The sequence below is a fragment of the Mesoplodon mirus genome, assembly GCF_964341445.2.
Source record: "Mesoplodon mirus genome assembly, chromosome: 4".
NCBI classification, from domain to species: Eukaryota; Metazoa; Chordata; class Mammalia; order Artiodactyla; family Ziphiidae; genus Mesoplodon; species Mesoplodon mirus.
In genome coordinates this window covers 178,357,963-178,383,411 of record NC_138979.1, presented here as the reverse complement: position 1 = coordinate 178,383,411, position 25,449 = coordinate 178,357,963, and the positions used below count along the sequence as shown (strand labels likewise).

Below are 25,449 nucleotides of genomic sequence, written 5' to 3'. Positions count from 1 at the left end.
TGGAGGTGAAGGGACTTGGCCAAGGTCATATAACTAGTTAGTGGCAAAGTTGAAGATTTGAACCCAGGCGGTGTGGCTCCAGAGCCACTATGTGCTTAAAGTAGGAACCAAAAGCAAGGACAGTTTTTTTGTTGCTAAGTATTCACACTGGTTTGTAAAGTTCCCTTTGGAAGGAAGGTAACACATGTGCAGTTGTAAAGACAAACTCTGAAAGCAACCTTCCTTCCAGCTTTTGGTCTGCAAAGAGAAGGCTTTGGGGGCCGGGTGAGGAATTATCCAGGAAGCGTGATTGCTGACATGACTGGCTGCTGTACATAAGCAGGGTAATGTCCACGGATGACTGGATTTTACATTGGTTACTTAAAGCTTCTCTGAATTCTGCCACGCCTTTCCTCCATGGTGCTTTCCCTTCAGAGGCAAGAGCTGAGGGCAGATGGGAAGGGAAGAGAGCAGCGGTTTGGATTTGGCCAATAGTTTTATGAAAAATGGGAGAGCGGAGAGGGAGGTCATGACAACAGCCTGCCTCTCTTGGGCACTCTGATTCTAAACTGATCGGATCTCTCCTGGGAAGAGGGTCCCACGTGAGCACTGGCAGGCTCTCCGGCCTGGAGACACAGCACAGACACACCTCAGAGGGGAGTTCTCCAGCCTGTCTGCCAAAGAGAAAGCTTGGCTTTTGTGAACGCTACACAAGCTACAAATGCAGTTAAGTGGCAGCCAGTGCTGATTATACTGTGCTTGAGAGCCCAGCTGGAGGCCCAGGACCCATCTCACAACTGCTCAGAGCAGCCAAGGTGCAGGTCAGTGTCCTTCAGTTTGGAAACAGGGATCGTGATACTCACAAATCATGTAACACGTTACCCTGCTCTTACAGTGAACTTGTCACAGCACTCCTACCCAGAGCAAGGCAGGACCACTGAACCAGTTCAGAGATCAGGGTCAGCTTTACATTCCTGTGAAAAAGTGACAGTCACTTATTTAGCTTGAGCCCTTGGGGTCCAAGTTCCAGCCAAGGGCACTATGGGAACCTGGGTCCCTGCCTGGCATTAAAAGCACCCTGACATCAGTTTTCACAAAGGCGGAAGACTGATACCAATCTGACATTTGTATACGAGGATCGGGAGCAGTCTGTCACCCCGTCCTCCTGGTGCAGCGTGCCTGTCAGCAGACACCACAGTCTGGCACTGAAGCACCAACGGATTCTAATAAATCCCTGCAGAATGGAACCTGTGAGGAAGGCGACTCCACACCCCTGCATTCTCCATTTCTTCCCAGAGAGGAGGAGAGCTTGCTGGCAGCGCCCCAGCCCAGCCAGGGCTCCTCGAGATCCTGAGGCAGCAAGGTGAGGGGCTCATTAAGGGGCATGCTCAGGCGGATGAACAGGGAGACTGGCCAGAGCCAGGGCTCTTGGCTACCAGGCAGCTTCCCCAGAGGTGACCTCCCCCACTGCCAGTCTCCTCGGCTTATCTCTGTTCTTTGCCACCTAATCTCTAGCCAGCCCATAAGCCAGACAGAAGCGGGGAAAGGGGAAAGGAAGCCAAAGACAGCCTCAGAAAACCTTGTCTGTTCTGCTCAGCTGGAGTCTACGGCTACATGTGCGGACCGATGTCTCCACCTGGCTGAGTATCCGTATTCTACTTCCAGGATGTGTTGGGGACGATGAGACACCTTCTTGGTCCCAGACCTTAGTCCTTCTCAGTGTCTGTCCAGGTAGGGCTGGCGGCAGAACCCTGCAGGGCTGCCCACCAGAAGGTAGGCAGTCCTGGCCCTGAGGGAGATAGAGGGGCCCAACAACTTGGGCTTCACGCTGATGGCTACAGGCCTCTTTCTAGACTTTGGCATAGAAGTATCTTTTTCCTCAAGTTAGGGGTAAGAAAACACTGTCATGAATGCTTGGAAGTACACTGAAGCCCTCGCATTCAAATTGGCCTCAATTCACCGTGCACCAAAGTCCAGTCCAACGGCTGACTGGACTTGATTTTTTTATAGAACTGGTAAGTCACTGAAGACAGCTGATCTTGAGCTTTTCTTCCCCTACAGAGAGGCACTGCCCCTGGTGAAAATAAACCAGAGGACCCCATTTTTATACAACAATGGAATGTCAACACTGGCAGGAACCTCCTCCAGATGAAGAATTGGGCCCAGAGAGAGGAGGTGTCCTATGCAAGGTCTCAGAACTGGGGTAGAGCCAGGACATGTGGCTTCCTAGCCCAGAGTGAGAAAACACTGGATCCTCCGTGAAGATAAACACTAAAAATATCGCCAAGTTACCACCAGTCCATAGTGAGTAGGCCTTATTCCCAGTGACTTTGCCCAAAAGGCTGCACATTTTCTAACTATAGTCTAAATCGCTTAAAAAAATTGAAAAGCTGTAACGTTCCATTCAGAATGCAGTCCCGTAGGGCTTCCCTGGTGGCGCAGTGGTTGAGAGTCCGCCTGCCGATGCAGGGGACACGGGTTCGTGCCCCGGTCCGGGAGGATCCCGCATGCTGCGGAGCGGCTGGGCCTGTGAGCCACGGCCGCTGGGCCTGTGCGTCCAGAGCCTGTGCTCCACAACGGGAGAGGCCACAGCAGTGAGAGGCCCGCGTACCGCAAAAAAAAAAAAAAAAATGCAGTCCCGTTAGGTGACAGGCTCCACTGCATGGCCTAAAATCAACGTTTATCGGCTGCATAAAGGATGCTGTAGTGGGAGGTTTTATAGAGCAGGTACACGGCAGGGATGGCAGCCTCAGGGAACACGTGGTGGTTCAGGGCCGTGTCCATTTCGTCCACATACTCCACCTGCAGGGCAATGTTCAGTGCCTGGGACAGGGCCGTGATCTGGATGTGGTCACACTCCATGGCCATGGGCTCCACTTCCTGCAAAGGTCACAATGAAAAAACAACCCAGTTGAGGATGGAGGCCTGGCAGAGGACAAGTGAGAGGTCCAACCCTGGCTTTCGTGGTCCTGGGTCAAAACCTCTGCGCTGGGAAATAATCTCCACAGCAACCTGTGAGGCAGATGTTGACATCTGCATTTTCCAGAGGAGGAAACGCAGGCTCACTGAGGAGGTAACAGATAGAAATTGCCACAGTTGCAAGGCTTGAATCTAGATCTTTTTGATTCTGGACCCCCTAGTTGTGAGAAAGGACACTACTTTGAAGAATCTGGAAAGGGGGGCAGGGGTTTTTCAGCTTGGGCTTCCTAATGCACAGAGTCAAAGAATCTCAGCAGAAAGGGGTTTCATCATAAAGGGATTTCAAGCTTATGTGCTTACAGAGGGCTAGGCGAGCGAGTGGGTGAGTCAGTGGAGAGCCAAGCTGCCTACTGAGTCCCAATAACTAGGGCAGCTGCCATTTAGCTCCTACTGATTACTGCCGGGCAAGAGGAAGGCCTGGGAAGGACTTCCCTGGTAGCACAGTGCTTAAGAATCCGCCTGGGGGGCTTCCCTGGTGGCGCAGTGGTTGGAAGTCCGCCTGCCGATGCAGGGGACACGGGTTCGTGCCCCGGTCCGGGAGGATCCCACATGCCGCGGAGCGGCTGGGCCCGTGAGCCATGGCTGCTTAGCCTGTGCGTCCGGAACCTGTGCTCCGCAATGGGAGAGGCCACAACAGTGAGAGGCCCACATATCGCCAAAAACAAAAACAAAAACAAAAAAAAGAATCCGCCTGCCAATGCAGGGGACATGGGTTCGATCCCTGGTCCGGGAAGATCCCACGTGCCCCAGAGCAACTAAGCCCGTGCGCCACAACTACTGAGCCTGCGCTCTAGAGCCCGTGAGCCACAACTACTGAGCCCACGTGCCACAACTACTGAAGCCCGTGGGCCTAGAGCCCGTGCCCCGCAGCAAGAGAAGCCACCTCAGTGAGAAGCCCATGCATCACAACAAAGAGTAGCCCCGGCTTGCTGCAACTAGAGAAAGCCCACGCGCAGCAATGAAGACCCAACGCAGCCAAAAATAAATAATATAAATAAAAAATAAATTTATTAAAAAAAAAACACAGAAAGGAATAAGGCCTGGGGAGCTGGATCTTCTGATTTTTCCAGAGAAATCCAGACATTCATACGAAAATTGCCCAATGTTTAAATGTTGGCAGCTCTTTCGGGTAAATACCATACATCATAAACAAAACAGGTCTTGGGCAAATGCAACTCTGGGGTTGCTACTCTGTAATTCTGTGAACAGTCTAGTCCAAAGCCCTTATTTCTCAGATGAGAAATCTGAGGCCCAGAGAGGGACAGTGACTTGCCCAAAGCCACACACTTTGGGCCGAAGGAGGATGTGTCCCGCTTGCTAACCTAGTGCTCTTTGAATTGCAATGTAGACATGACACCCAGGTCCCCTGGTTAGGGAATGCTGGTGCTAAAGTCTCCTAAGGAGAGAGGGATGAAAGCGGAGCCCAGGGCCGGAGTCCGAGTCCCCAAAGCCTGGGCCCCGAGGACCTACATGAGTGCAGAAGTCTTTGATGTCCATCTCCTCATCGATGAAATGTCGGAAGAAGTCTCCGCGGTTCCTGATGAAGGCTGACGTGAGCAGGCGCAGGAACTGCACGATGCGGTCCGAGGAGCTCTGGTCGTTGAACACCTTCAGCAGGCTGGCCACGGAGCTGTCCTTCTCCACGAGCTCTACCACGCTGTAAAACTGCAGCCCTTGGGTCCTCAGCCAGGGGACCGGCAAGCCCCGCCCCACCCCCCGTGGGCCTCCCTCCACGGACATTTCCATCTTCAAATCCTCAAGCTGAGGCGCCAAAATCAATCAATCAGAGACCCCGCCAAAGCTCCGTGACAGGGTTAGAGATATTCTGTAGCGAGTCCCTTAGCCCGGAGTCACGTCGAAGGAGCAGCGGTTAGTCTCCCTCCTCACTGCCGTGGTTGCAATTCTTATTTACAGATTCAGAACTGACAGTCCTCCAACCCCACCGCCTTCACTAGTGGGGTCCGGGGAATGGGGTGGAGAGGGGAGGGGCTGACGGAGGCTGGGGGAAGCTTCCAGCCTGAGAGCTAGTGCCCCAAAGGAGGTACCTCCTCCCAGAGAGACGGCAGGGCCCTGGGCTCCCTGTTCCCTCGATGTCCCCACAAGCAGCAAGCAACCCTCAGCCCTTCCCCAGCTGGGAGGAGCCAGAGGGGCGCAACCACAGAGCCCTGGGCGGTGACGGGACTCCAGCCAGTGCCCGCTCCTGTCTGCTCTGCCAGCGAGGGAGGACCTGGCCCCTCAGCTGTCGTGCCCAGGTTAACTCACAGCATTAAAGAAGTTTTGGAACTTGTGCTCCTCGAAGCCAGCAGCCAGAAGGTCGTTTGGGGTCTGCAGTACACGCTCTTTGAACCTAGAGGGGAAAGACTGGTACTTACAAGGAACTGCAGGGGGCGCTGCTGTGACGTCAGCTGTCATCCCACTCACCCACCACCCCCATACACACCTGAGAGGGTGCGTGTCACTTTTCTACTAGGACTTTTCTACTGTTCAAAGCACTTCCACGTGGACCACACACTGATTTGTTCCGTCCTCCCCTGTACAGTCACGGGAGGTGGGTAGTATACCCATTTCACAGATGAGGAAATTGAGGTAATCACCACCCACTCCCAGATATATTGATTCTACCTTTTGAAGGCCTGTTGACTCCGTCCCTCCTTCCTGTCCCCATGGTTCCTGGTGTGTCAACACCATCTCTGGCCTGGGCCACACCCAGCCTTCCCTCACTCCTGGTCCCCTCTCCACAGGGACCTTAGAGTGACCTGCCACAGCCTTCTCCCTCAGGACACAGCTCCTCAGCACAGGTGTCCTGGAAGGGCCCCTGCCGAGCTCAGCAGCCTCATCTCTAGTCAAGTCTCACAGCTTCCCTCACACCCCACAGTCACTACCCATTTGCGTTCTCACCCCTTAGCCTCCACTGTCCCCTTAGCCAGGGATGCTCTTCTCAGAGGTGTGCTAGCGCTGGTTTGTACCTGCTCACAAGAGCTAGTTGTTAAATTTACGCATTTTGCCATCCAGCTGTTAGACAGCCATTATTTAAGAATCAAGTTATGTAAACTTAAATAACTTTAAAACACAAATTACAATCTATGCTCTTGAGGTAATCTTTGTCTATTGTGTGTGGATGGTGGAAATACGATTTGTTTTTTTTTTTTTTAAGACATCTCATTATATATTTTTATTTTATTTTATTTTAAATTTATTTATTTTATTTATTTACTTTTGGCTGTGTTGGGTCTTCATTGCTGCGCGCGGGCTTTCTCTAGTTGCGGGGAGCGGGGGCTACTCTTCGTTGCAGTGCGCAGCCTTCTCATTGCGATGGCTTCTCTCGCTGTGGAGCATGGGCTCTAGGCGTGCGGGCTTCAGTAGTTGCGGCACACAGGCTCAGTAGTTGTGCTTCATGGGCTCTAGAGCACAGGCTCAGTAGTTGTGGCACACGGGCTTAGTTGCTCCGCGGCATGTGGGATCTTCCCGAACCAGGGATCGAACCCGTGTCCCCTGCATTGGCAGGCGGATTCTCAACCACTGTGCCACCAGGGAAGTCCTGGAAATACGATTTGGACTATAGCACGTGTTACGTATCTCTTCCCAACTCCCTGTTCAGTGACCCCATGATGGTAACTTGAAAAAAAAAATCATGACAAGGGTACTTATACTACAGAAATCAACTCACACCACACATCAGGCCTCCCGGCCAAACAGCCACTAAACTTCTGCCAGAACTGACCATCCCTCAAGACCTGGTCCAGGGACCCCTGCTTTGTTAGTGCTCCCACTGAAGGCCCCCCACTGGCACGGCCCCATCTGGGACCTGTCCTGGCCCCCTTGGGGATGGCGAGGAGCTGCCCCCGGACACAGAGTTCAGCAGCAGAGACAAGATACAGTCCAAGTGATTGGTCCACAGAAGGAGGGATGCATCCCCCGCAAGAAGGACCAAGTGCAGAGGCTCTGGGGGACCAGCTGGCACAGGCGTAACCGCAGCCTGTCCCCTGGGAGGGGAGACCAGACTCTAGGGAGGACACGGGAGGGGTTTTCACGAGGGACTAAAGGCACAATGAGAAAGGCCTGGGAGGCTTAGGTGCCTTGTGGGACAGGGGAGGTGAGGAGAGGGTGGTGTGTATGAAGTGGAACCATCTAACCTGGAAGGTGAGGCGCTTCTGCCGAAAGGCAAACCACCAAAGGCTGGGCCAGCCGGCGTTATCTGAGCCCGGTTTGGCCAGGGCAGGTGTGGGAAGGAGTGCTGTGCTGGGAGCCACAGCCCTGCTGCTATGTCGCTCTCCGGCTTTGGGACGTAGGCTCCCCTTTCTTACGGCATGGGTGATGGTAACAGGCCTCCACGAGGGGTGCTGGGAGGGCCCCTCTGGCCACTGTTCTGTGAGGCTGTGAATGTGCACAGCTCTGTTCCCAGCTTTCTGCCTTCACACCCTTCCCCTCCCTGGCCACGCACTCCTGAGCCCCCGCCGCATCCCCACGCTCATTCCTCACCAACGACTGCTGGCCCTGCCGTGCCAGCCCTGGGGACACAGAGACGGTGACACACAGACCCAGTCAAGCGAGGGACAAACAGCCAGGGCAGGACTCCCGCCCGACGAGGTGAGGGAGGAGGACGGCGTCAGGACTTGGAGCACAGGCCCTCTCGGCCACACACCAGCTTTAGTGGGACCTGGGGCAAGTCACTTAACCTTTCCGAAGCTCGGTTTACTCATCTGTAAAATGGGGTAACACCCTCCTGGTATTTCCCACTGGACCCCGCTTGGATGGCCCACGGGGATTTCAGACTGAGCAACATGGAGCTCCTGCTTTTTTAACTCTCAGGCCAAACCCCAGGCACCCATCCTCGACTCCTGTCTCTGCTCACACACCCCACTCCAGCCACGAGTGAATCCTATTGGCGCCACCCCTGCAGGGCTCTGCGATCGACCTCCACCTGCTCAGGCCACTGTCACCACCCGTCCTCTGGGCTCTCCCGGATCGTGTCCCCTGCTGCTCCCTGGCTGCACGCCGCTGCGTTTATCCTGCACGCAGCCGGCCGCAGATCAGGCCCCTTGCTCTCTTGAACCCTCTGTGGCTCCATCTCATTCAGGCTGACATTCAAGGTCCTTAAAAAGGCCCGTTGGGCTTCCCTGGTGGCGCAGTGGTTGAGAGTCCGCCTGCCGATGTGGGGACACGGGTTCGTGCCCCGGTCTGGGAAGATCCCACATGCTGCGGAGCAGCTGGGCCCGTGAGCCATGGCCGCTGAACCTGCGCATCGGGAGCCTGTGCTCTGAAACGGGAGAGGCCACAACAGTGAGAGGCTCGCGTGCCACACACAAAAAATAACCTGCCCCCCCTACCTCTCCAACTCCTACTTAAAAGTGTAGCCTCGGGACTTCCCTGGTGGCGCAGTGGTTAAGAATCCACCTGCCAATGCAGGGGACACGGGTTCGAGCCCTGGTCTGGGAAGATCCTACATGCCGCGGAGCAGCTAAGCCCGCGAGCCACAACTACTGAGTCCGCGAGCCACAATTACTGCAGCCCGCGTGCCTAGAGCCTGTGCTCCACCACAGAGAGAAGCCACCACAGCGAAGAGTAGCCCCCGCTCGCTGCAACTAGAGAAAGCCCACACAGCAACGAAGACCCAATGCAGCCAATAAAGAAATAAATTTAAAAAAAAAACAAAAAACTGCAGCCTCTACCCCTGGACAACCTGGCCTCCCTTCCTGCCTGATTTTTCTTCCCACAACGCTTATCACCGTCTGACACATCAAGTACGCTTCATATCCACTGTCCCTCTTTTCCGGTTAGGATGCCAGCTCCACAGGCAGGGTGTTTTGTCTCTCTTGTTTGCTGCTGCATCCCCAGGGCCCACAACACGGTCTGCGTGTGGCACCCAGTTGGGTGACGGCTGCAGGAGTGAGGGGGCCCCGGACGGAAGGCAGGGTAGAAATCTGCCTCGGCGAAGGAGTTCTGGTGCCGGGGTCCACGGTTCAACCACAGGGGCTCTGTGACCCGTGGCCACTCTGCACTCTGCCCCAGGATATGTGGGGGAGGGTGTCTGACAAGGAAGCCCGGGGTCTTCATCCAATCCTGTAAGGGCTGCGAGACCTCCAAGCTTAAGAAGCAGGTGTCAGGGTTTCCCTGGTGGCACAGTGGTTGAGAATCCGCCTGCCGATGCAGGGGACACGGGTTCGTGCCCCGGTCTGGGAAGATCCCACATGCCGCGGAGCGGCTGGGCCCGTGAGCCATGGCCGCTGAGCCTGCGCGTCCGGAGCCTGTGCTCCGCAACGGGAGAGGCCACAACAGTGAGAGGCCCGCGTACCGCAAAAAAAAAAAAAAAAAAAAGAAGCAGGTCTCAGCTCCTTACTCCCCAGCGTGGTTCGAGGCCCAGCGGCAGGGGCGGCTTCTCCAGGGAGCTTGTGAGGAATGCGGAATTCCCCGCCCTAGACCTACTGAACTGAAATCTGCAGCTGAAGAAGATCCCAGGGGGTTTGCACAAATGATGAAGTATGAGAAGCCTCGAGCTAGGCCAAAACCCGAGGGTCTAAGGGAGGATCGCTACGGGCAGCAGCTGCGGGACAGAGGGACCTTGGACAGCATCAACTCTAGATCCAGGCTGACCAGGTGGACCCCTGGGTCACTCACACACTCAAACCCAAGGTCAGCTGAGATCACCCAGAACAACGGGGCAACGCTTCTTTGTGTTCTCTTTGCAGTGAGGCTTCGAGAACGCACCCAATGCGATTTGCCTAAGCGCACTGAGACCAGAGGGCCGAGAGTGCCCGCGAGGTCACTGTCCTTCCCCAGCCGGCCCCTTGGCGGCCCACCCAGCATCCCCTGTGCCCCACTCACTTGAGTATCTCCCTGCTCTTCCCCAGCAGAGATTCCAGGTAGGAGTAGCCCAAGGCCCGGTAGAAGCAGTTCCCGTCCCCCTTGGTCTTGCGGATCGCGGTGAACCTTTTGCTGAGTTCCTGCGGGGGACAGAGGAAATGTGGGTGTCTGCACCAACCGCACCCCCGTCGTGTCCCGTCAGGGCCAGGGCCCCTGCCTCCCCCACGTAACACCTGCTCCCTCCTCTCAGACTGGCTGCCCTCCACAGTGTCCCAACTCTCATCCCACAAAAATAAAACTACTCGGAGTGTGTCCTGTGTCAGACACTGAGCACGAACGGTATGGGCGTGGGGGGGTCCCATGGCCCTGCCCTCGGGAGCCTACAGTCTGGGGTGAGATGGACAGTCAGATGATCGTGACAGGAGGACAGGGGAAGCACCGGGGTGCCACAGAGCAGCGGCATCTATATCAGACTTCAGCAGTCCAGGAAGACTTCCTGGAGGAATGGCGCTGAGAGGAGGAGCAGTGGCGTGCACGGGGGGGCAGTGAGGGTGGGCGTGCCTGGGAGGTGGGCCAGGAGGCTGCAGAGTCGGTAGGAAGGGCCTCCCCAGCCTTCACCAAGCAGTCTGGCCAGTGCTTCAGAGGGTTTCGTGGGAGGTGTGGCCTCCCCATGCCACCCCCTCCAGCACTGCTCCTGGCTGTCAGTTTCCCTCTGAAACGGCCCGGAGTCCCCATGGCTGCCTCCTGGGCCTGCCTACCCTCAGGGTTCTGACAGCAGAGCTGGTTTTCAAGGGGTCCCACCAGAGTGGAGATGACAGGGCCCACCAGAGGCAGGCCGTAGGGAAGGATGGGCTCCTTGAAAACTCCATCTCGGCTCCCGAGGGGAGTCCAGGGGACACGAGAGTCAGTGTGCTGCCCAGCCTTTGCTCCTGCCCCGGCAGGAAGCCGAGAGGTGGAGAGGGGGCACCAGGGGAGCACCCAGGCTCCTTCTTGTTCTGTGACTGTCCCTGCATCCTTCCAGCAACCCTACCCCGCCTTTTTCACAGCCCGGCTGGAGTGGGCTTTGCCTCCTGAGAGATGCCCTTGCAGGGCGGTTACAAAGACGACTTTTATGAGGTCAGGCTGCCTGGTCTACATGCACTAGCAGTAGGGCCGTGCACTTGCCATTTAATTTCTGTGCCTCGTTTCCCTCAGCTGTAAAACGTGGGTAATAGAAGTTCTGACCTTGCAATGTTGTACTGAGGTCTCAGGGAGAAAGGAAACACTTAGGAGAGTGCCTAGCTTTTTAAAAACAGAAGTGTTATTTTTTTTTTCTTTGCAGCGAAAGGATTTCTCTTGAAGGCAAATGCCCAACATGACAATATTCTGGGAGCCCTTTCATTTGCCCAGGAACCTGGTCCAAATGCGAAGCCTTTTTTTTTTTTTTTTTTTTTTTTTTTTTTTTTTTTTTTGCGGTATGCGGGCCTCTCACTGTTGTGGCCTCCCCCGTTGCGGAGCACAGGCTCCGGACGCGCAGGCCCAGCGGCCATGGCTCACGGGCCCAGCCGCTCCGCGGCATATGGGATCCTCCCAGACCGGGGCACGAACCCGTATCCCCTGCATCGGCAGGCGGACTCTCAACCACTGCGCCACCAGGGAGGCCCTGCGAAGCCTTTTTTACCTTCAAAGTGGCACCTCTTTCTCTGCTCCCGACTCCAGCCCACTTCATCTAGGCTCCCCTTCTTCTGACCCTCTGCCTTACCTGGATTTTCCTCTGGTAAATCTTGTTTTCAGGATGATCCCGAAGAATTGATAGAATGTCACATTTTTCTGATATTAGGTTGAAAGATGCTTCACTCTGAAAGACAGAAAAAGGAGTGAAGCTGTGACAATTTCAAAAGCAGCTGTTGGGCTTTCACCAACAGAAAGCCTCCGAACTGCTGGCTGCAGGGACACAGTGGATGTTACCTCCCCCCGACAGAAGCACCTGCGGGTGTGTGACTAGTATCCCAGACGCCATGGTCCCCGGCAGGCAGGGAGCCAGGGTCAGGCCCACCATGTAGGGGTATCAACTTGTAACTTCCAAACTGATTCGTTTCATAGAACATAATACCTCAGTGCACAAAAATAAATTCAAAATGGTTTAAAGATTTAAATGTAAGGCCTGAAACCATTAAACTTCTCTAGAAGAAAACATAGGCAGTAGGCTGTTTGACATTGGTCTTAGTAACATTTTGTTGGATATGTCTCCTCAGGCAAGGAAAACAAAAGCAGAAACAAACAAACGAGACTACATCAAACTAAAAAGCTTTTGCACAGCAAGGGAAACTTTCAACAAAAGGAAAAGGCCATCTACTGAATGGGAGAAGATATTTGCAAATAATATATCTGAATAAGGGGTTAATATCCAAAATATATAAAGAAGATATACAACACAACATCAAAAACACAAACAACCCAATTAAAAAACAGGCAGAGGATCTGAATAGACATTTTTCCAAAGAAGACATACAGATGACCAACAGACCCATGAAAAGATTTTCAGCGTCACTAATCATCAGGGAAATGCTAATCAAAACCACAGTGAGGTATCACCTCACATCTGTCAGAATGGCTATTATCAAAAAGACAGCAAATAACAAGTATTGGTAAGGGAAAGTGAACACTTGTGCACCATTGGTGGGAATGTAAATTGGTGTAGCCATTATGGAAAACAGTATGGAGATTCCTCAGAAAAATAAAAAATAGAACTACCACCCAGCAATTCCACTTCTGGGTATTTATCCAAAGAAAACAAAAGCACTCATTAGAAAAGATATATGCACCCCTATGTTCACTGCAGCATTATTTACAATAGCCAAGATATGGAAGCAACCCAAGTGCCCATCAACAGATGAATGGATAAGGAAGATGTGGTATATATATGCAAAAGAAGATGTGGTATATATATGCAGTGGAAAATTATTCAGCTATAGAAAAAGAATGAAATACTGCCGTTTGCAGCAACATGGATGGACCTAGAGATTATCATACTACGTGAAGTGAAAACAGAGAAAGACAAATATTACATGATATCACTTATATGTGGAATCTAAAAAAACAAATGAACAAATATAGCAAAACAGAAACAGGGTCATAGATGCACAGTGTGCAATACGTATTTGTCCCCAAATACACACACGTGCACAGGAAAATGACTGTTTACCTTCTACTGGCAAATCTTACCCCATTTATCTTTAGCATAAAAATATGTCCATCCCATATATACACTACCAAATGTAAAATAGATAGCTAGTGGGAAGCAGCCGCATAGCACAGGGAGATCAGCTCGGTGCTTTGTGACCAGCTAGAGGGGTGGGATAGGGAGGGTGGGAGGGAGGGAGATGCAAGAGGGAAGAGATATGGGAACAGATGTATATGTATAACTGATTCACTTTGTTATAAAGCAGAAACTAACACACCATTGTAAAGCAATTATACTCCAGTAAAGATGTAAAAAAAAACATGTGTCCATCCACTACAATAAGATAAAAAACGTGCAGGACTTCTTGATAAATTCCCTCACACTGATGTTCCTGGAAACTGCTGTTGTCTTTGCTCCCAAACCTGCTGATTTAGTAGTCGTTGCCGTTTCTGGGAAAACTGCACCACTTCTGGACTTCTTAGTAATGACCGTCTTTTCTGATTTAACACTTGTTCTAAAAGAGTAGGTCTTGCAGGTCAATCCCCAAAAGATCCTGTTCTCTGTCTAACAGTGGAGAGTATATTATCTGCACTTTCCTCAAGTTTGACGGTTCCTGCGCTGCCAGGCCGGGCGGCCCCACCGCAGTTCAGGGCCTGGTCGCTTTTCTTCTTCTTGTACTTATCCTTGTACATCTTGTTGCCGTGCTTCTTGCACATCCACGGCTTGTGCTGCTTGGCCACCTGGCTCGGTGTCTGGCTCGGGGTCTGGCTGCGGCCCTCATAGGGGCAGGTCTTGCTCACGCTGCCCCCGCCGCTGCCCCGTCTCTGGGCTCCACCGCTGCCACCCTCTCCCCCAGAGTGGGTCCCCTCGTCTTCCAGACCCTCCAAACTAGCCGTGCTCTCGCCTCTCCCTGGGGGGTCCGAAGTGTCCAGCAGGTCTGCCTCGTTTTCCCCCGCCTCCCCCTCGCCATCCCCCCGACCACTTCGCACAGGTACCGAATGGGCAGCCCGGGCGCTGCCCCCCAGGGCCGGAGAGCGGCCCTCGGCGACAGCCTGCACCTCCGCGCTGCTGAGACCTGGTGGGGGTCCACGATCCCAACCCTTCAGCACCTGCCGGGCCCAGCTGCACTTAGGAAACCAACAGCCGGGAACCCGCTAGAGGAAAAGTCCCTGGCCATCACTTTTGACAGTTGTTACCGGGCGGCCTCTCGGCCTCCTCACTGACTAGACAGTGGCCTCAACCCAACACCGCAGTGCTTGAAAAGGAGGCTTCACTGTTACAAACCCCTTCCCATCTGGAGAAATGTGTTAGATTTTGATGAGGAGATTCTCCAGAGCTCACCACCGGAAGCAGAGAGCTGGCCCACAGAATCGTACAATGAGGCGTCAGGGACTTCTAGGCTTACCTGGTCTCCACCCTGGACAGACTCTAAACTTCTGTCTGACAATGAGCTTCTTGGTCTCTGATTCCTGTACTCGGCATCCAGGCTCCGTGACGGGGAAGCAGCATTTCTGGGGGACCTGGAAGCTCCCAGCCCTCAAAGTCTCCAAAGTCACACGGGCCTCCCTTGCCAGCGGGCAGCTGTCAAACCATCTGAGACCTTCCATTCACTTGATGCCCCAGGGCCCCTCACAGGGCCCGAAGCAGAACAGGGGATGAGATGTTTGTTAAATGAATGAATAAAAGCCATCTCCCCGGTGAAGCCTCCCTGGTTGCCCCACTCCATCTGAATCAGGCTTGGGTCCTCCCTTGAACTCATGCTTTGTTCCTTTTTCTCCCTTTCTGGTGGCCCCAAACATGCCCTCCCGAGATGTGGGGCGCCCGGGCATCTTCCCAGATGAAAGCCAAACGGTGAGAAGATGACTGTTGTCCCTAAAAACAGGAGGAAAAGTATTTCTAAAAGAGGGAAGAGAGCGTGCAAATGCTTGTGGGTGGGCGAAGGGATTCTAGGTTTTGTTTCTGGAAGCTTCTATTCTGTACCCAACCTTTGTTGCAAAATTAAGTCAGTCTCAGGCTCCTTCCTCACTTCTGCTCTGACACCACAGTGGCAGGCTGGCAGAGCAGGGGAGAGCCATCAGGAGGAATCAAATAACCATCCTGGGGCAGATGCTATGGGCTGCTTTCCCATCAGCCATTACCCATTTCTTCCCTACCGACAGGATTCCTGTTTTACTCTGGGCAGTGTGATGGAAAATGCCTGGGCTAAGTCATGACAACCCTAACCTCCTCCTCACTGATATTCCTAGCCTCCCTTGCAGCTGTAGGCAGCCAAGTGACCGGGGCTGGCCAACTGGATGCACAAAAACTCTGCTGGGGGCTTTGGGGAAGGCTTTTGGTTTTGGATGTAAAGAACAGAGACAGCATGTCCGCCTCCTCCTCCTTCTTCCTGACTTAATACAGATGCAACGTCTGCATTCCAGTAGCCATCCTGTGACCATGAGGTTGAAAGCCAATGCATGAAGGATGGTTTGATGATCTGCTGCTACCCTAAGCCCAAGATGTATGGAATAATAACGGATGCCATTACTGTACACCAGCTGTGTGGCCAAGCTCTGGGACCGAGGCTTGCATATTCCCATTATTTCATTTAATCCCGACTGACAATTACTAAATCCACTCTACTGACAAGGTTGGGTCCCTTGTGCCAGGAAGAGGTTTGCTGCAGATCTGCCTGACTCTGAAGCCCATGGAAACTCTACCAAGCCAAACTGCTAAGCAGACAGAGCTCAGAGTCCAGGAGCTCTAGAGGGACCAAGGCTGCTAGGCCTCAAGGGAACACTGTGTGCAGGGCAGTCTGGGGCCTTCTCCCCTTCAGGCTGGGCCCCTGCAGCTCCCCCTCCACCCATTACAGGCAGAGTGCTCAGCCCTGGACCTCAGTGCCTACCGCAGGGTCCCCCAGTCTGAGGGCTGCTCATCCCAGGTGGAGTGAGAGATCATTTATAGGTGATGTCTGGACATGGGGGTTAGAAGACATTGGCGACATTGGGAGCGAAAATTAATCTCTTTTCAACTTTCTTCAAACCTTCTAATTACACCAAGGAGAAAGCAGGCTTCCAGTGTACCCTTAACTCCTTTCCACTTTGCTAGCCTCTTTTGAAGGGTGAGAAGGCCTCTGACTTGGAGCGTAAAATGTTGCATTTTCATTTGCAATTTTTTTAACTTAAAACAAAACTTGTTAACTTTTTTTTTTTTTTAATTTTTTGGCCATGCCTCGCGGCATGCAGGATCTTCCCCGACCAGGAATCGAACCTGTGCCCCCTGCAGTAGAAAGCAGAGTCTTAACCACTGAACCGCCAGGGAAATCCAAAACTTATTAACTTATTAACTTCATTGGCATAGTTATAAAAAGTGAACATGTTTTGACCTATTCTAAATCATGGAAGACTTACATTATTGGCATCATAAATACCAATGGCTGGTGTACAGTTAATTTTGCACTCATATGGTGTGCTCATAAAGCAAATATCCACGGGATTCCGTGAGTTTCAGAATTCAAAAATCCACCTCTGCTGACCCGAGGGGAAGGCAGGATGACAAACAGGTACTATTCAGAAACAGCACGTGTCCCCACTCGACAATGCCCATCTCTCGCACTCACCCACCCGCCGTCTCCTTTCATTCCAAAGTCCCATTATTTACCTACCTCACCAACAAAAAGTCTTGTTTTTACCCACAGCCGACTTAAAATGACAGCTTGGGTCTTTTTAAACAATGGGTGATTAAAAAGCAGCGCAGCTGTATTGAATGCTGCTCGCGCTTGGAGCGCCCCCCGAAAAAAACGACAAATGGTGTGGGAGGATGCATACAATCAGTTCTATCTAATGGGCAGTTTCTGAGAAGGTATCGCTGGGAGGGTGGAAAGGAGTATAAGGAATGAATCTTACATATGTAGAGGTAAGTATTTAAGATGTTAGAAAGCCCACCGTCACCAGTCAAAATGAGAATGTTAAAGGCGGGTCAGGAGGGGGAAACGGGCCTCACTCAGGGAAGCCTCCCTAGCTTTTCCACTTGCCATAGTCATATCGACTGGGCATTTGAGACAAATCTACTTAGGCTATTTAAAAGTCAACTTAAAAGAAAAATATTAAACAGCAGTTTGGGGACGGGGGGCGGGGGGCTCTGGGTCGCTGAGAGCCAAGCTCATCACACTCAGCGTTCAAGAGACCCGCTGTGAGCACCGGCCTCTGCAAGGCATTCTGTCACCTTTTCCCCTTCATCCCTGACCGCTGTTCCCATCCTGCCATCCCCCCACCCTCTATAGGTATTCCCTACGGTACGTCTTTCAATACGGATCTGCCTTTTTAAAATTGTGCTAAAACATACATAACACAAAATATACCATCATAACCATCTTTAAGCGTGCAGTTCCGTGGCGTTAAGTGCATTCACATCGTTGTGCAGCCACTACCGTCCTTTCCAGAACTTTTTCATCACCCCCAGCTGAAACTCTACCCATGAAACCCTAACTCCCCATTCCGTACCCCTCATCTCCACACGGCCCCGCCCCTGGCAACCACCACTCTGCTTTCTGTCTCCATGAATGTGCCTGTCCTAGGGACCTCATGTAAGTGGATTGTATGTCTTTTTTAAAATACAGAGTTGTTTTATGTATGCACGTGTTTTAAATATGCATACAAATTATTCTATAGATATCGTGGCTTCTTTTTCCTTCACTCAATACTATTTAAGATCCACCCCTCCTGACAAATGGCTCCCAGGTTGGTTGCCCTGCCCTGTGATGGAGCTGTGAGTTAGCTCCGGCGCCCCCTCGTGGTCCCAGGTGTGTTTACTGGTGCCACTGGGAGGGGTGAGGGGAGTGGGTTTCTGCTTTGGCGCCTTTAAGTCCCTGCCTGGCGGCCCAGAGTGACCCAAGTCAGCCCGGGTGGTCCCCGCCCCCCTCCCCATCGGCAGGGCCCTGGTCACACCCCTGGAAGAACAGCCTCGGTATACTGGCCCATAAATCAGGTACAATACTCTGGGTTTGACCTTGGCTGACTCTAATTGGTGGTTTGTTTTTTAAATCATGGCCCCAAATTTCCAGGATGTTATGGGAAAAGGACAGGCCTCGCCTGACAACGTCCTGTCAGACCTAATCAGGTTACCTAATCCTAAAGGATTTTAGCCTTAAACTGCTGGTTTGCAAATAGATGCTAATTAGCTAAGTCAGGCAGATAGCACCTCTGCTTGGAAACAGCTTTGAGCTATTGAGTCGAGGGAGATATTTCAAAGTGAGAGAAGGATGTTTCTCCCATCACTGGCTCCTTCCCAGTAACCCCGGGAACTAGCCTGAGGCACTGGAACAGGGGGCTTGGTGTTCAGACCAGATCTGAGTCCTCGTGGGGGTCCCCTTTCCTCCTACAGCCTCGGAGACCGCAGAGCCAGCACGTAACCACCTACAGCAGTGCTGCCGGCCCTGCACTCGATCCCCATCTCTCATCCACATACCCCGCTGAGACCCATATACACCGATCCATGGATCCTGCCCCACTGTTGTGGCATCTGAAGCACTGAAAGCTTCCGGTAAGGAAGTGACCAAGCAGAGCCAGAGTGAGGTCCCATTGCCAGGGCGATGCAGGAGCTTCCATCCTACAAGCTGCTGCGCCCCCTGCCCACGGGAACCCCACGTGCCCAGCACTGTGCGCGCATCTCCAGGGACCCCCAGCAGACGGTGGGGTGGCAGGGAGCTGCAGGGTGGGGAGGGCCACGCTGAAAGGACTGGGCCCTGGCAGCTTAGTCCTGCAGGCCGTAAAGGTCTGATCCGTGACATGACCTGTGACCCAAAACAAACCCCTGCCCCTCCTGTGAGTTCTCTGTGGGCCCCTCTTGGAACAGATACAGTTCACTTCAGAGTTTTAATCCAGCTTCTCTGTGCTTTCATGAGAGGTGAAACAATAGGAGGATGAAGCTCCACAAGGACAGGGTCCTTTGTAACTTTTCTCACAGTACTCCAAGTGCCTGCAACAGCAGCTGGCCCCCGGAAGGCCCTAAGTAACCACCTGTTGAATGACTTAAGTTACCTTTGCTGGGAGGTCGCCGTATGCCAGGCGCTGGGGATAATCTCACTTAGGCCTTGCAGTAGCTCCGTTTTCCAGATGGAAACTGAAGCCCAGAAAGGTCAAGCTCTTTGTCCAATGTCACACAGTGAGGCAATCCAGGGAGAAACGTCGACGCTGGTCACCCAGCACATCAAAGGTACTCAACAGACCTGGGTGCCTTTCCGCCCCAACTCTCCACAAAGTGAACGCACCTGGCCCTCGTGTGCCCACTCGTCACTTCCTGATGGCTCCTTGGCAGCCCGGCCTTGGGCTCATGCCTCTGCCTACAAACCCCCCATAACGTACCCTTCGGCGCCTCTGTGTGCACCCCCAGCCAAGGCTCTGAGGTGCCGGTGGGCCTCTCCTGGGCCCACCCTGGGCCCCGGCGGGCAAGGCCAGCCGTTAGTCTGCCAGACCTCCCACTGAGGCTGCTCCGCTGGTGTGCTCACCCCGGGCCATGAGTCAGCCTCGCGAACCAGGCCCAGCCCGGAGAAGCCACAGCGCACCGCATGGCCTGACCTCAAGCTACCAACTCCTCCATGGCAGAGGCCAGAGCCTGCAGGCTCACCACCAGAGGGCCAGGGCCCAGAACTCAGCCAACCACCTCCCCTCAGAAGGTCCCTGTCACTTCTAGAGGCTCCCCGTGGCTCCAAACCTGGCCTTGCCTGCTTGGGGCTGGGGTCTCCAAAGGGGGCTGTTTGCAGGGGCCAGAAGGAAATGGCTTTTTAAATGTCTACTTCAGGGTATGATGTATAATATAGCCACATACGGGAAAATCAAACATTTTTATTGATGAGTGATCAAAAACATTTGGAGGCCCAAGATTCAGGGGAGACCTAGTGTCCTGAATTGGCTTCCTATTGCTGCTGTACAAACAGCAACTAGTACAAACTCAGTGACTGAAAACAAGGTTTATGATCTTACATTTCTGGAGGCTCACGGGGAGAAGCCACTCCCTTACCTTTTTCGGTTTCTAGAAGCTGCCTGCATTTCTTCATGATCCCTCCCTCCCGTTGTCACGCCTCCTCACTCCCAGCCTCCTGCCTCTTCCTTATAAGGACCCTTGTGATTACATCATTGGGCCCACCTGGGTACCCCAGGGTACTCTGCCCATTTCAGGACCCTTAATTCATCACAACTGCAAAGCCCCTGTTGCCACGTGAGGTACCCTAGTCACAGGTTCTGGGGATTAGGATGTGGGTGTCTACAGGGCGCTATTACTCAGCCTACCACCCACATTCCCCCATCTCTGCAGTTCAGTTCAGGAAATAGAGAAGACCCTGCATCTGGACCCCTACCTGCCTTGGGTCACAGTTATTGGCTGGCCTTGCAGAGACCCTGAATTCAGAGGCTGGCCCTCTCTCATTTGACCCTGGACTCATAGCATCCTCCTAACGGACCCTCAGATCTCCAGCCCTGACTTCTCCCTAGAGCTCCGGCCTCAAACACCACCAGCCACCGGGATGTCTGACCAAGATCGCAGAATTACTGTGCCCCTAACTGCTTTCTCTCTCCAGGCCTGCATCCCCTCCAGGTGTCATCAGATCCTCAAAAGCCCCTCCATCCAGACAGAGCTCAGGCCAAAGACCGGGGAGGCCTCTCCTACTCCTCCCTTCCTCCGTCAGCTCGGCTCCTGTGTCTGGCCAGAGCCGCCACCATCTGCCCCCAGGGAGGCTGCACCACGTGTCTGCCCAACTGACCTCCTGGCTCCCACCCCCCGTCCCCACCATCCTCCACAGCAGCCAGCACAGGCTCCTACCATGTGAAGCAGATGAGGACATGCCCTTTCCCAGTTCCCTCCAGTGGCTTCCTTCACATGGGAGAAGACTCAACCTTTGGATGACAACCACCCAGGTCCTACGCCCGGCCTTGCTCCTCTCACTCTCGTGAGCTCCAGTCACAGTGACCCTCCTTGTGTTCCCCCAAGACACGCCCATTCCTACCTCAGGGCCTTTGCACATGCTGTTCCTCTGCATGGAATGACTCTCTGTCTCTTTACATGACTCAGATGACGCAACCTCCTTCCCCGACCACACTGTGAAAGTTGCCCCTTCCCCACCCCTACTGCCTTGACTTGTTTTATGTCTTTAGAGCTCTCTGACATGTAGGTTCACTCGTTTACTTGCATGCTGTCGGTCACCCTCCACGAGAATGTCAACTCCATGAGGGCAGGGACTTTGCCTGCCTGTCATGACCAGATTCCCCAGTGCCTGCCACACAATAATGCCCCCAAGATGCATAACGAGCAGACGAGTGAACAGATGGATGCGCTGGTCTCCGACTCCAGCCCGGCCACTTCCAACCCTCTGTCCACTCCATTGCCAGACGGCATCCAAATCAACCATCTCTTATTTGTCAGAAATATGTTATGGTCCTCCCCCCTCCCCAGCCACACCTGCAGGATAAAATCCAAACCCCACAGTGCAGCATGTGAAGCCCTTCATGGCACATTCTGACCCCACCTGCTTTTCTAAACTCATCTCTCCTCCCTCCCCCAAGCTCCCTGCATCCACACAGACCGCTCACCTTTCCCAGCATATCCCACTCTTAACCATGTTGCCAGGCCTGTAAGCACACTGTCCCACCCTGACCGGAATACACTCTTCCCCAAATCCTTCCTGAAAACTCCTATACATCCTTCAATACCCCATTCAAAAGACTCCTTTGTGAAGCCTTCCTCAACTCTCCCCACTCCCTCAGAGTGCATGGCTCCCTGCTGTGCTCCCCAAGCCCATGGTCAGGCCTCTTAGGTCATGACTGGCAGCTCAAGAATTGCTTGTGTCCAGCTCTGCCTTGTCCAACAGGCAGTGAGCCCCTAAGAATGGGCAAGCCCCTTGTCTTTCTCATCATTGCCCAGCATGGGGCTGGACTAGGGTACCTACTGGGGCTTGTTTGACAAACCAAAGAACAAAGCACAGAAAGGCCCTGTGGTTCTGCTATTCACATCCGACCCTCATTCTTCACTGAATGTTAAATGCCCTTTGAGTGAGCATGAGACCCCTCACTACCTACAACCTCTGCCAGTGGCAGCCCCAGGCTTTGTCCTCACCCTGGCCCCTGCATTCCCAAGGGGTTCTGTGTCTTCTACCTGGGACCCTTCCTCAAGCTTAGCCCAGTGACTTTGAAATGAATACAGAAAGAAAACACCATATTTTCCAAAGACATTCTCCTCTGCCCACCACACACACACTCACCGCCATCCACACCACACAGACTCAGAAAACCACCAAAGGGCCCAGCACGGTACCTGGCAAACAGTAGGTGCTCAATAAGTGCTGGGTGAACAGAAGAGAACACACCCTGCACCGCCTCTGCCGCCCCCACCCTCCCAGGATTCCCCGGCAGACGTCCTATTTGGTGAGTTAACAACTTCAACCCTCTCCAAGGCAGCCACGCCACCCCTCACAGGCTGAGGGCTGGTGCTCTGACTCCACCTGCCCTCTAACTTCCGGTCTTGTGAGTCCAGGGCAGACGTGAGGATGGAGTCAGAGGCCTCACTGTGCAGCACGAAGGCCAGAAGTTCAGGTCCCAGCCCTCACCACCCCTGCCATGCTCTCAGCTACCCAGTGGGGGCTGGAAGCCCTGCCAGCCTCGGCTCCAGGGTGGCTAAACCCATTATTACCCCAGCTCTGGCCACCCCCTGGCAGGCGATGCAGAAACACCTGGGTCCCCTTCCAGGAGCAGCAGAGCCAGGTAAACCCTTAGGTACTGGGTAGAAGCAGGAAGCTGGTGCTTCCAGATGCCCCAGAAGCCCTCAGCCACACCCAGCAGCAGGCTGGTTTGTCTAGGACAGGCCAGCGCAGATGACCTGGCTGCCCACACCACAGTCCGAACGTGTCAGACCGTGACCAGTTTCTGACCTGTGCCCCAAGCCAGCGGCAGCCTGCAGGGGTGACCCATTTCTCTGCCCAGACATGGGAGGGAGGAGGCTGAGCAAGAAAAACCAGGCACCCGTGCACGCGCATTTCCAGGACCCTGTTTTCACAGGGAAAGCCGTGCCCATTAGCTGAGCCAAGTGACCCACTCACATCACCTCACGTGGTCCTCACAGCAGCCCAGCATACAGACGTGAAAAACAGTGCCGGGCATGGGAAGTGACCAACCAAAGCCTCTTGGCCTTCCAGGGGATGGAGGTGAGATTTGAACTCAGGGCTGTGTGACCACAAGCCAGGCCACCAGTCCTTATACTCTACAAGCTCCCTGGAGCAGGGGGGCTCAGAGTTGAAGAGTTTTAGGCACTCATCACACCCAGTCCTCTGCAGAGTGCCTGTCCCCCACCTCCCCTTGCCCCCAAGATGGACTGACGTAGTAATACAAAGAGCACTGGACTGGGAGTCCAGAGGCTTGGGTTCAGGTCCAAGTCCACCACGATCAGTCCCGGTCCCCTCCCTGTCTGGGCCTCAGTGGCCCCAGCTGACCAAGACCCGGTTGGCCTGGCTCAGAGGGTCTCTGCGGCCCTTTCTGCTTTCTGAACCAGGGGTTCCTTTAGTCTTTGCTTTGCCGGGACCCCTAATTCACGTGTCTCACAACTTGAGACAGCCTCTCCACGTGGGTCCTAACTCCAAAGACCTTCTGTTGACGTGTAGGACGGAGAGGATGTCCGGCCACCCTTGCACTCCCCAGGTCCACTCTTGGGGCTTGGGAGTGGGAGGTCTTTCATGGCTGAGCCCTCGGATGGGTGGGGCCGTGAGCTGCCGACTGGAGGGAGGTCTACTTAACAAAAAGGAAGCGACCCTTAGCCCTGGAGCCTCCGGGTGCCCACCGTCGAGCGGCACTCGGGGACAGCCGGGACGAACGCGCCGGGGCGGGGGATCTGGGAGCTGGGCTGGGTCTCCGTCGCTGGCCGTTCACGGGGGCCTTCCAAGGAAGGACTGAGCCCCCAGTATTTCCGGGGTGTCCGTACGCTGCAGGTCTGACGGTGGCGGCCGAGCCTCGCGCCCGACCCCCAGTCCCGCGAGCGCACATGTGCCCAGGCGGCGACCCCGCCTACCGCGCCCCCCTTCCCACTCCTCCTTCCCCGCTTCCCCTCTACGACCACTGACCATAGTGACCGGAGCCGTCGGGCCAGGTCCCGCCCCAGAGAGGTGGGATCGGTGCGGGAGGGCGCCCCGGGAACCGCTGGCTGGCTCCGCCGCTGGGTCGGGCGGCGGGGACCTCGAAGGCGTGGGGGCGAGAGGAGAATACACCCGACCGCTCCGCAAACCAGAGGTTGGACCACCACTGTGTCCCAGCAAGACACACGCCCCTCGATTGACGTCTGAGGCGGGCAATCAGAAGCCGGGCCACAGGGCGTCACAAAAAGTGGGTGGGACTTCACGCGCCTCCAGCCTATCCTTTGGGGCACACTTGACAGGGTACCGCCTCTTTTTAAAGACACAGAAACCTTTTAACTGGCAAAGGAGTTAGCCCAACCCAGGAAGACAGGTTGTAAAGGCTGAAGGGCTTTTGACCAAAACTGCAAATTGAATTCTGAAAGATTAGCTGGCCCTCATTAATTCATAAACCAGGTCATATATAAGTATAGTTTGCTCAAGACCAGAGGACAGGCGCTTAGGGAACACGTGTCCAATAACATTAAGTTACCTGCCTGCGTGGGTAGCTTCAAAATAATATTTTACACCCTTCCAACTCCTGAATCAGTAGGTTGCCACGCACCCAATTAATGTTTGTCGAATGAATGAATTTCCAGGATCTTTGATTCTGTGCCTGTGGAACTGTACGGCTATATACGAGGCACAGACCGTGAACCACGCTTGGTGACTCACCCTGCATACAAGCATGCCGAGCATCAAACAGAGGAATATGTATCATTCAGATATTCATTCACCAGCCCTTGACCTCTGGAAGACGGTGCTCTGTGTGGGGAAAGGGGGCTCCAGTGAATTGTATGCACCCCTTTTATAAGTATTAATACTTCCTGGAGCATGTATTAAGTAATTCCACACCACACTCTCACTCCCCTGCCCCAGGCACCAGGCTAGGCTCTTGAGTAGACAAACATCTGTATCTTCCAAGTGCATATCATTTACTAGTTGGGGAGTTTGGGGGTCAATCAAGGCTCAAAGAGCCATAATAATAAAAGCTAATTTTTACTGAGTACTTACTGTGTATCCAGCATCATCCCAAACTCTCAAACTATATTATCTTAATTTTCTCACAACTAGTTTATGGCAGTAGGTCTTATTATCCTTTTTTTACAGGCAAGGAAACTGGGACACAGGGAAATTAAGCTACTTGCCCACATTGACCCAGCACACAGTGGGATTCAATCCCAGGCGGCCTGACTCCAGAGCTGGGTTTGAATTTGCTCTGCTGAGGAACAATGCCCGTGTTTGCAGGGGCTGTGTACTCCTGGTGTTTCTTTTTGCACTTGGAGAGTTTCTGCTGTTTTTTTACAGCCAAGGAAGCCAGAGAGGTGACAGGCACAGCGCAGTGCTGCTCAGCTAGGAAGAGGCTCAGCTGGGGTGGATCCCAGACTTCTGACTCCTCATC

At 53.7% G+C, this 25,449-nt stretch overlaps 1 protein-coding gene and 1 pseudogene across 2 annotated transcripts; both read right to left on the bottom strand.

Annotated features, from left to right (window-relative positions):
• Positions 1–1,238: 1,238 nt before the first annotated feature.
• On the bottom strand, positions 1,239–24,188 carry OTUB2 (OTU deubiquitinase, ubiquitin aldehyde binding 2). Its single transcript, XM_082618974.1, has 6 exons — positions 24,000–24,188; positions 11,501–11,596; positions 9,781–9,899; positions 5,221–5,305; positions 4,429–4,623; positions 1,239–2,859 (listed from the first exon to the last, which is right to left on the bottom strand). Exons 1-6 carry the CDS (start codon positions 24,000–24,002, stop codon positions 2,653–2,655), a joined length of 705 nt encoding a protein of 234 aa, XP_082475100.1. The 5' UTR covers positions 24,003–24,188; the 3' UTR covers positions 1,239–2,652.
• Positions 13,300–23,922, bottom strand: LOC309802282 (regulatory factor X-associated protein-like; annotated as a pseudogene). The gene is made up of 4 exons: positions 23,720–23,922; positions 22,620–22,741; positions 22,152–22,232; positions 13,300–13,936 (listed from the first exon to the last, which is right to left on the bottom strand). The product of its transcript is annotated as a regulatory factor X-associated protein-like (transcript).
• Positions 24,189–25,449: the final 1,261 nt, after the last annotated feature.

Coding starts and splice junctions, on each gene's coding strand:
- OTUB2 (XM_082618974.1), bottom strand. Junction 4,624..5,220: donor TCCAAAACTTCTTTAATGCT/GTGAGTTAACCT, acceptor CAAGGGCTGCAG/TTTTACAGCGTGGTAGAGCT. Junction 2,860..4,428: donor TCAAAGACTTCTGCACTCAT/GTAGGTCCTCGG, acceptor TGACCTTTGCAG/GAAGTGGAGCCCATGGCCAT.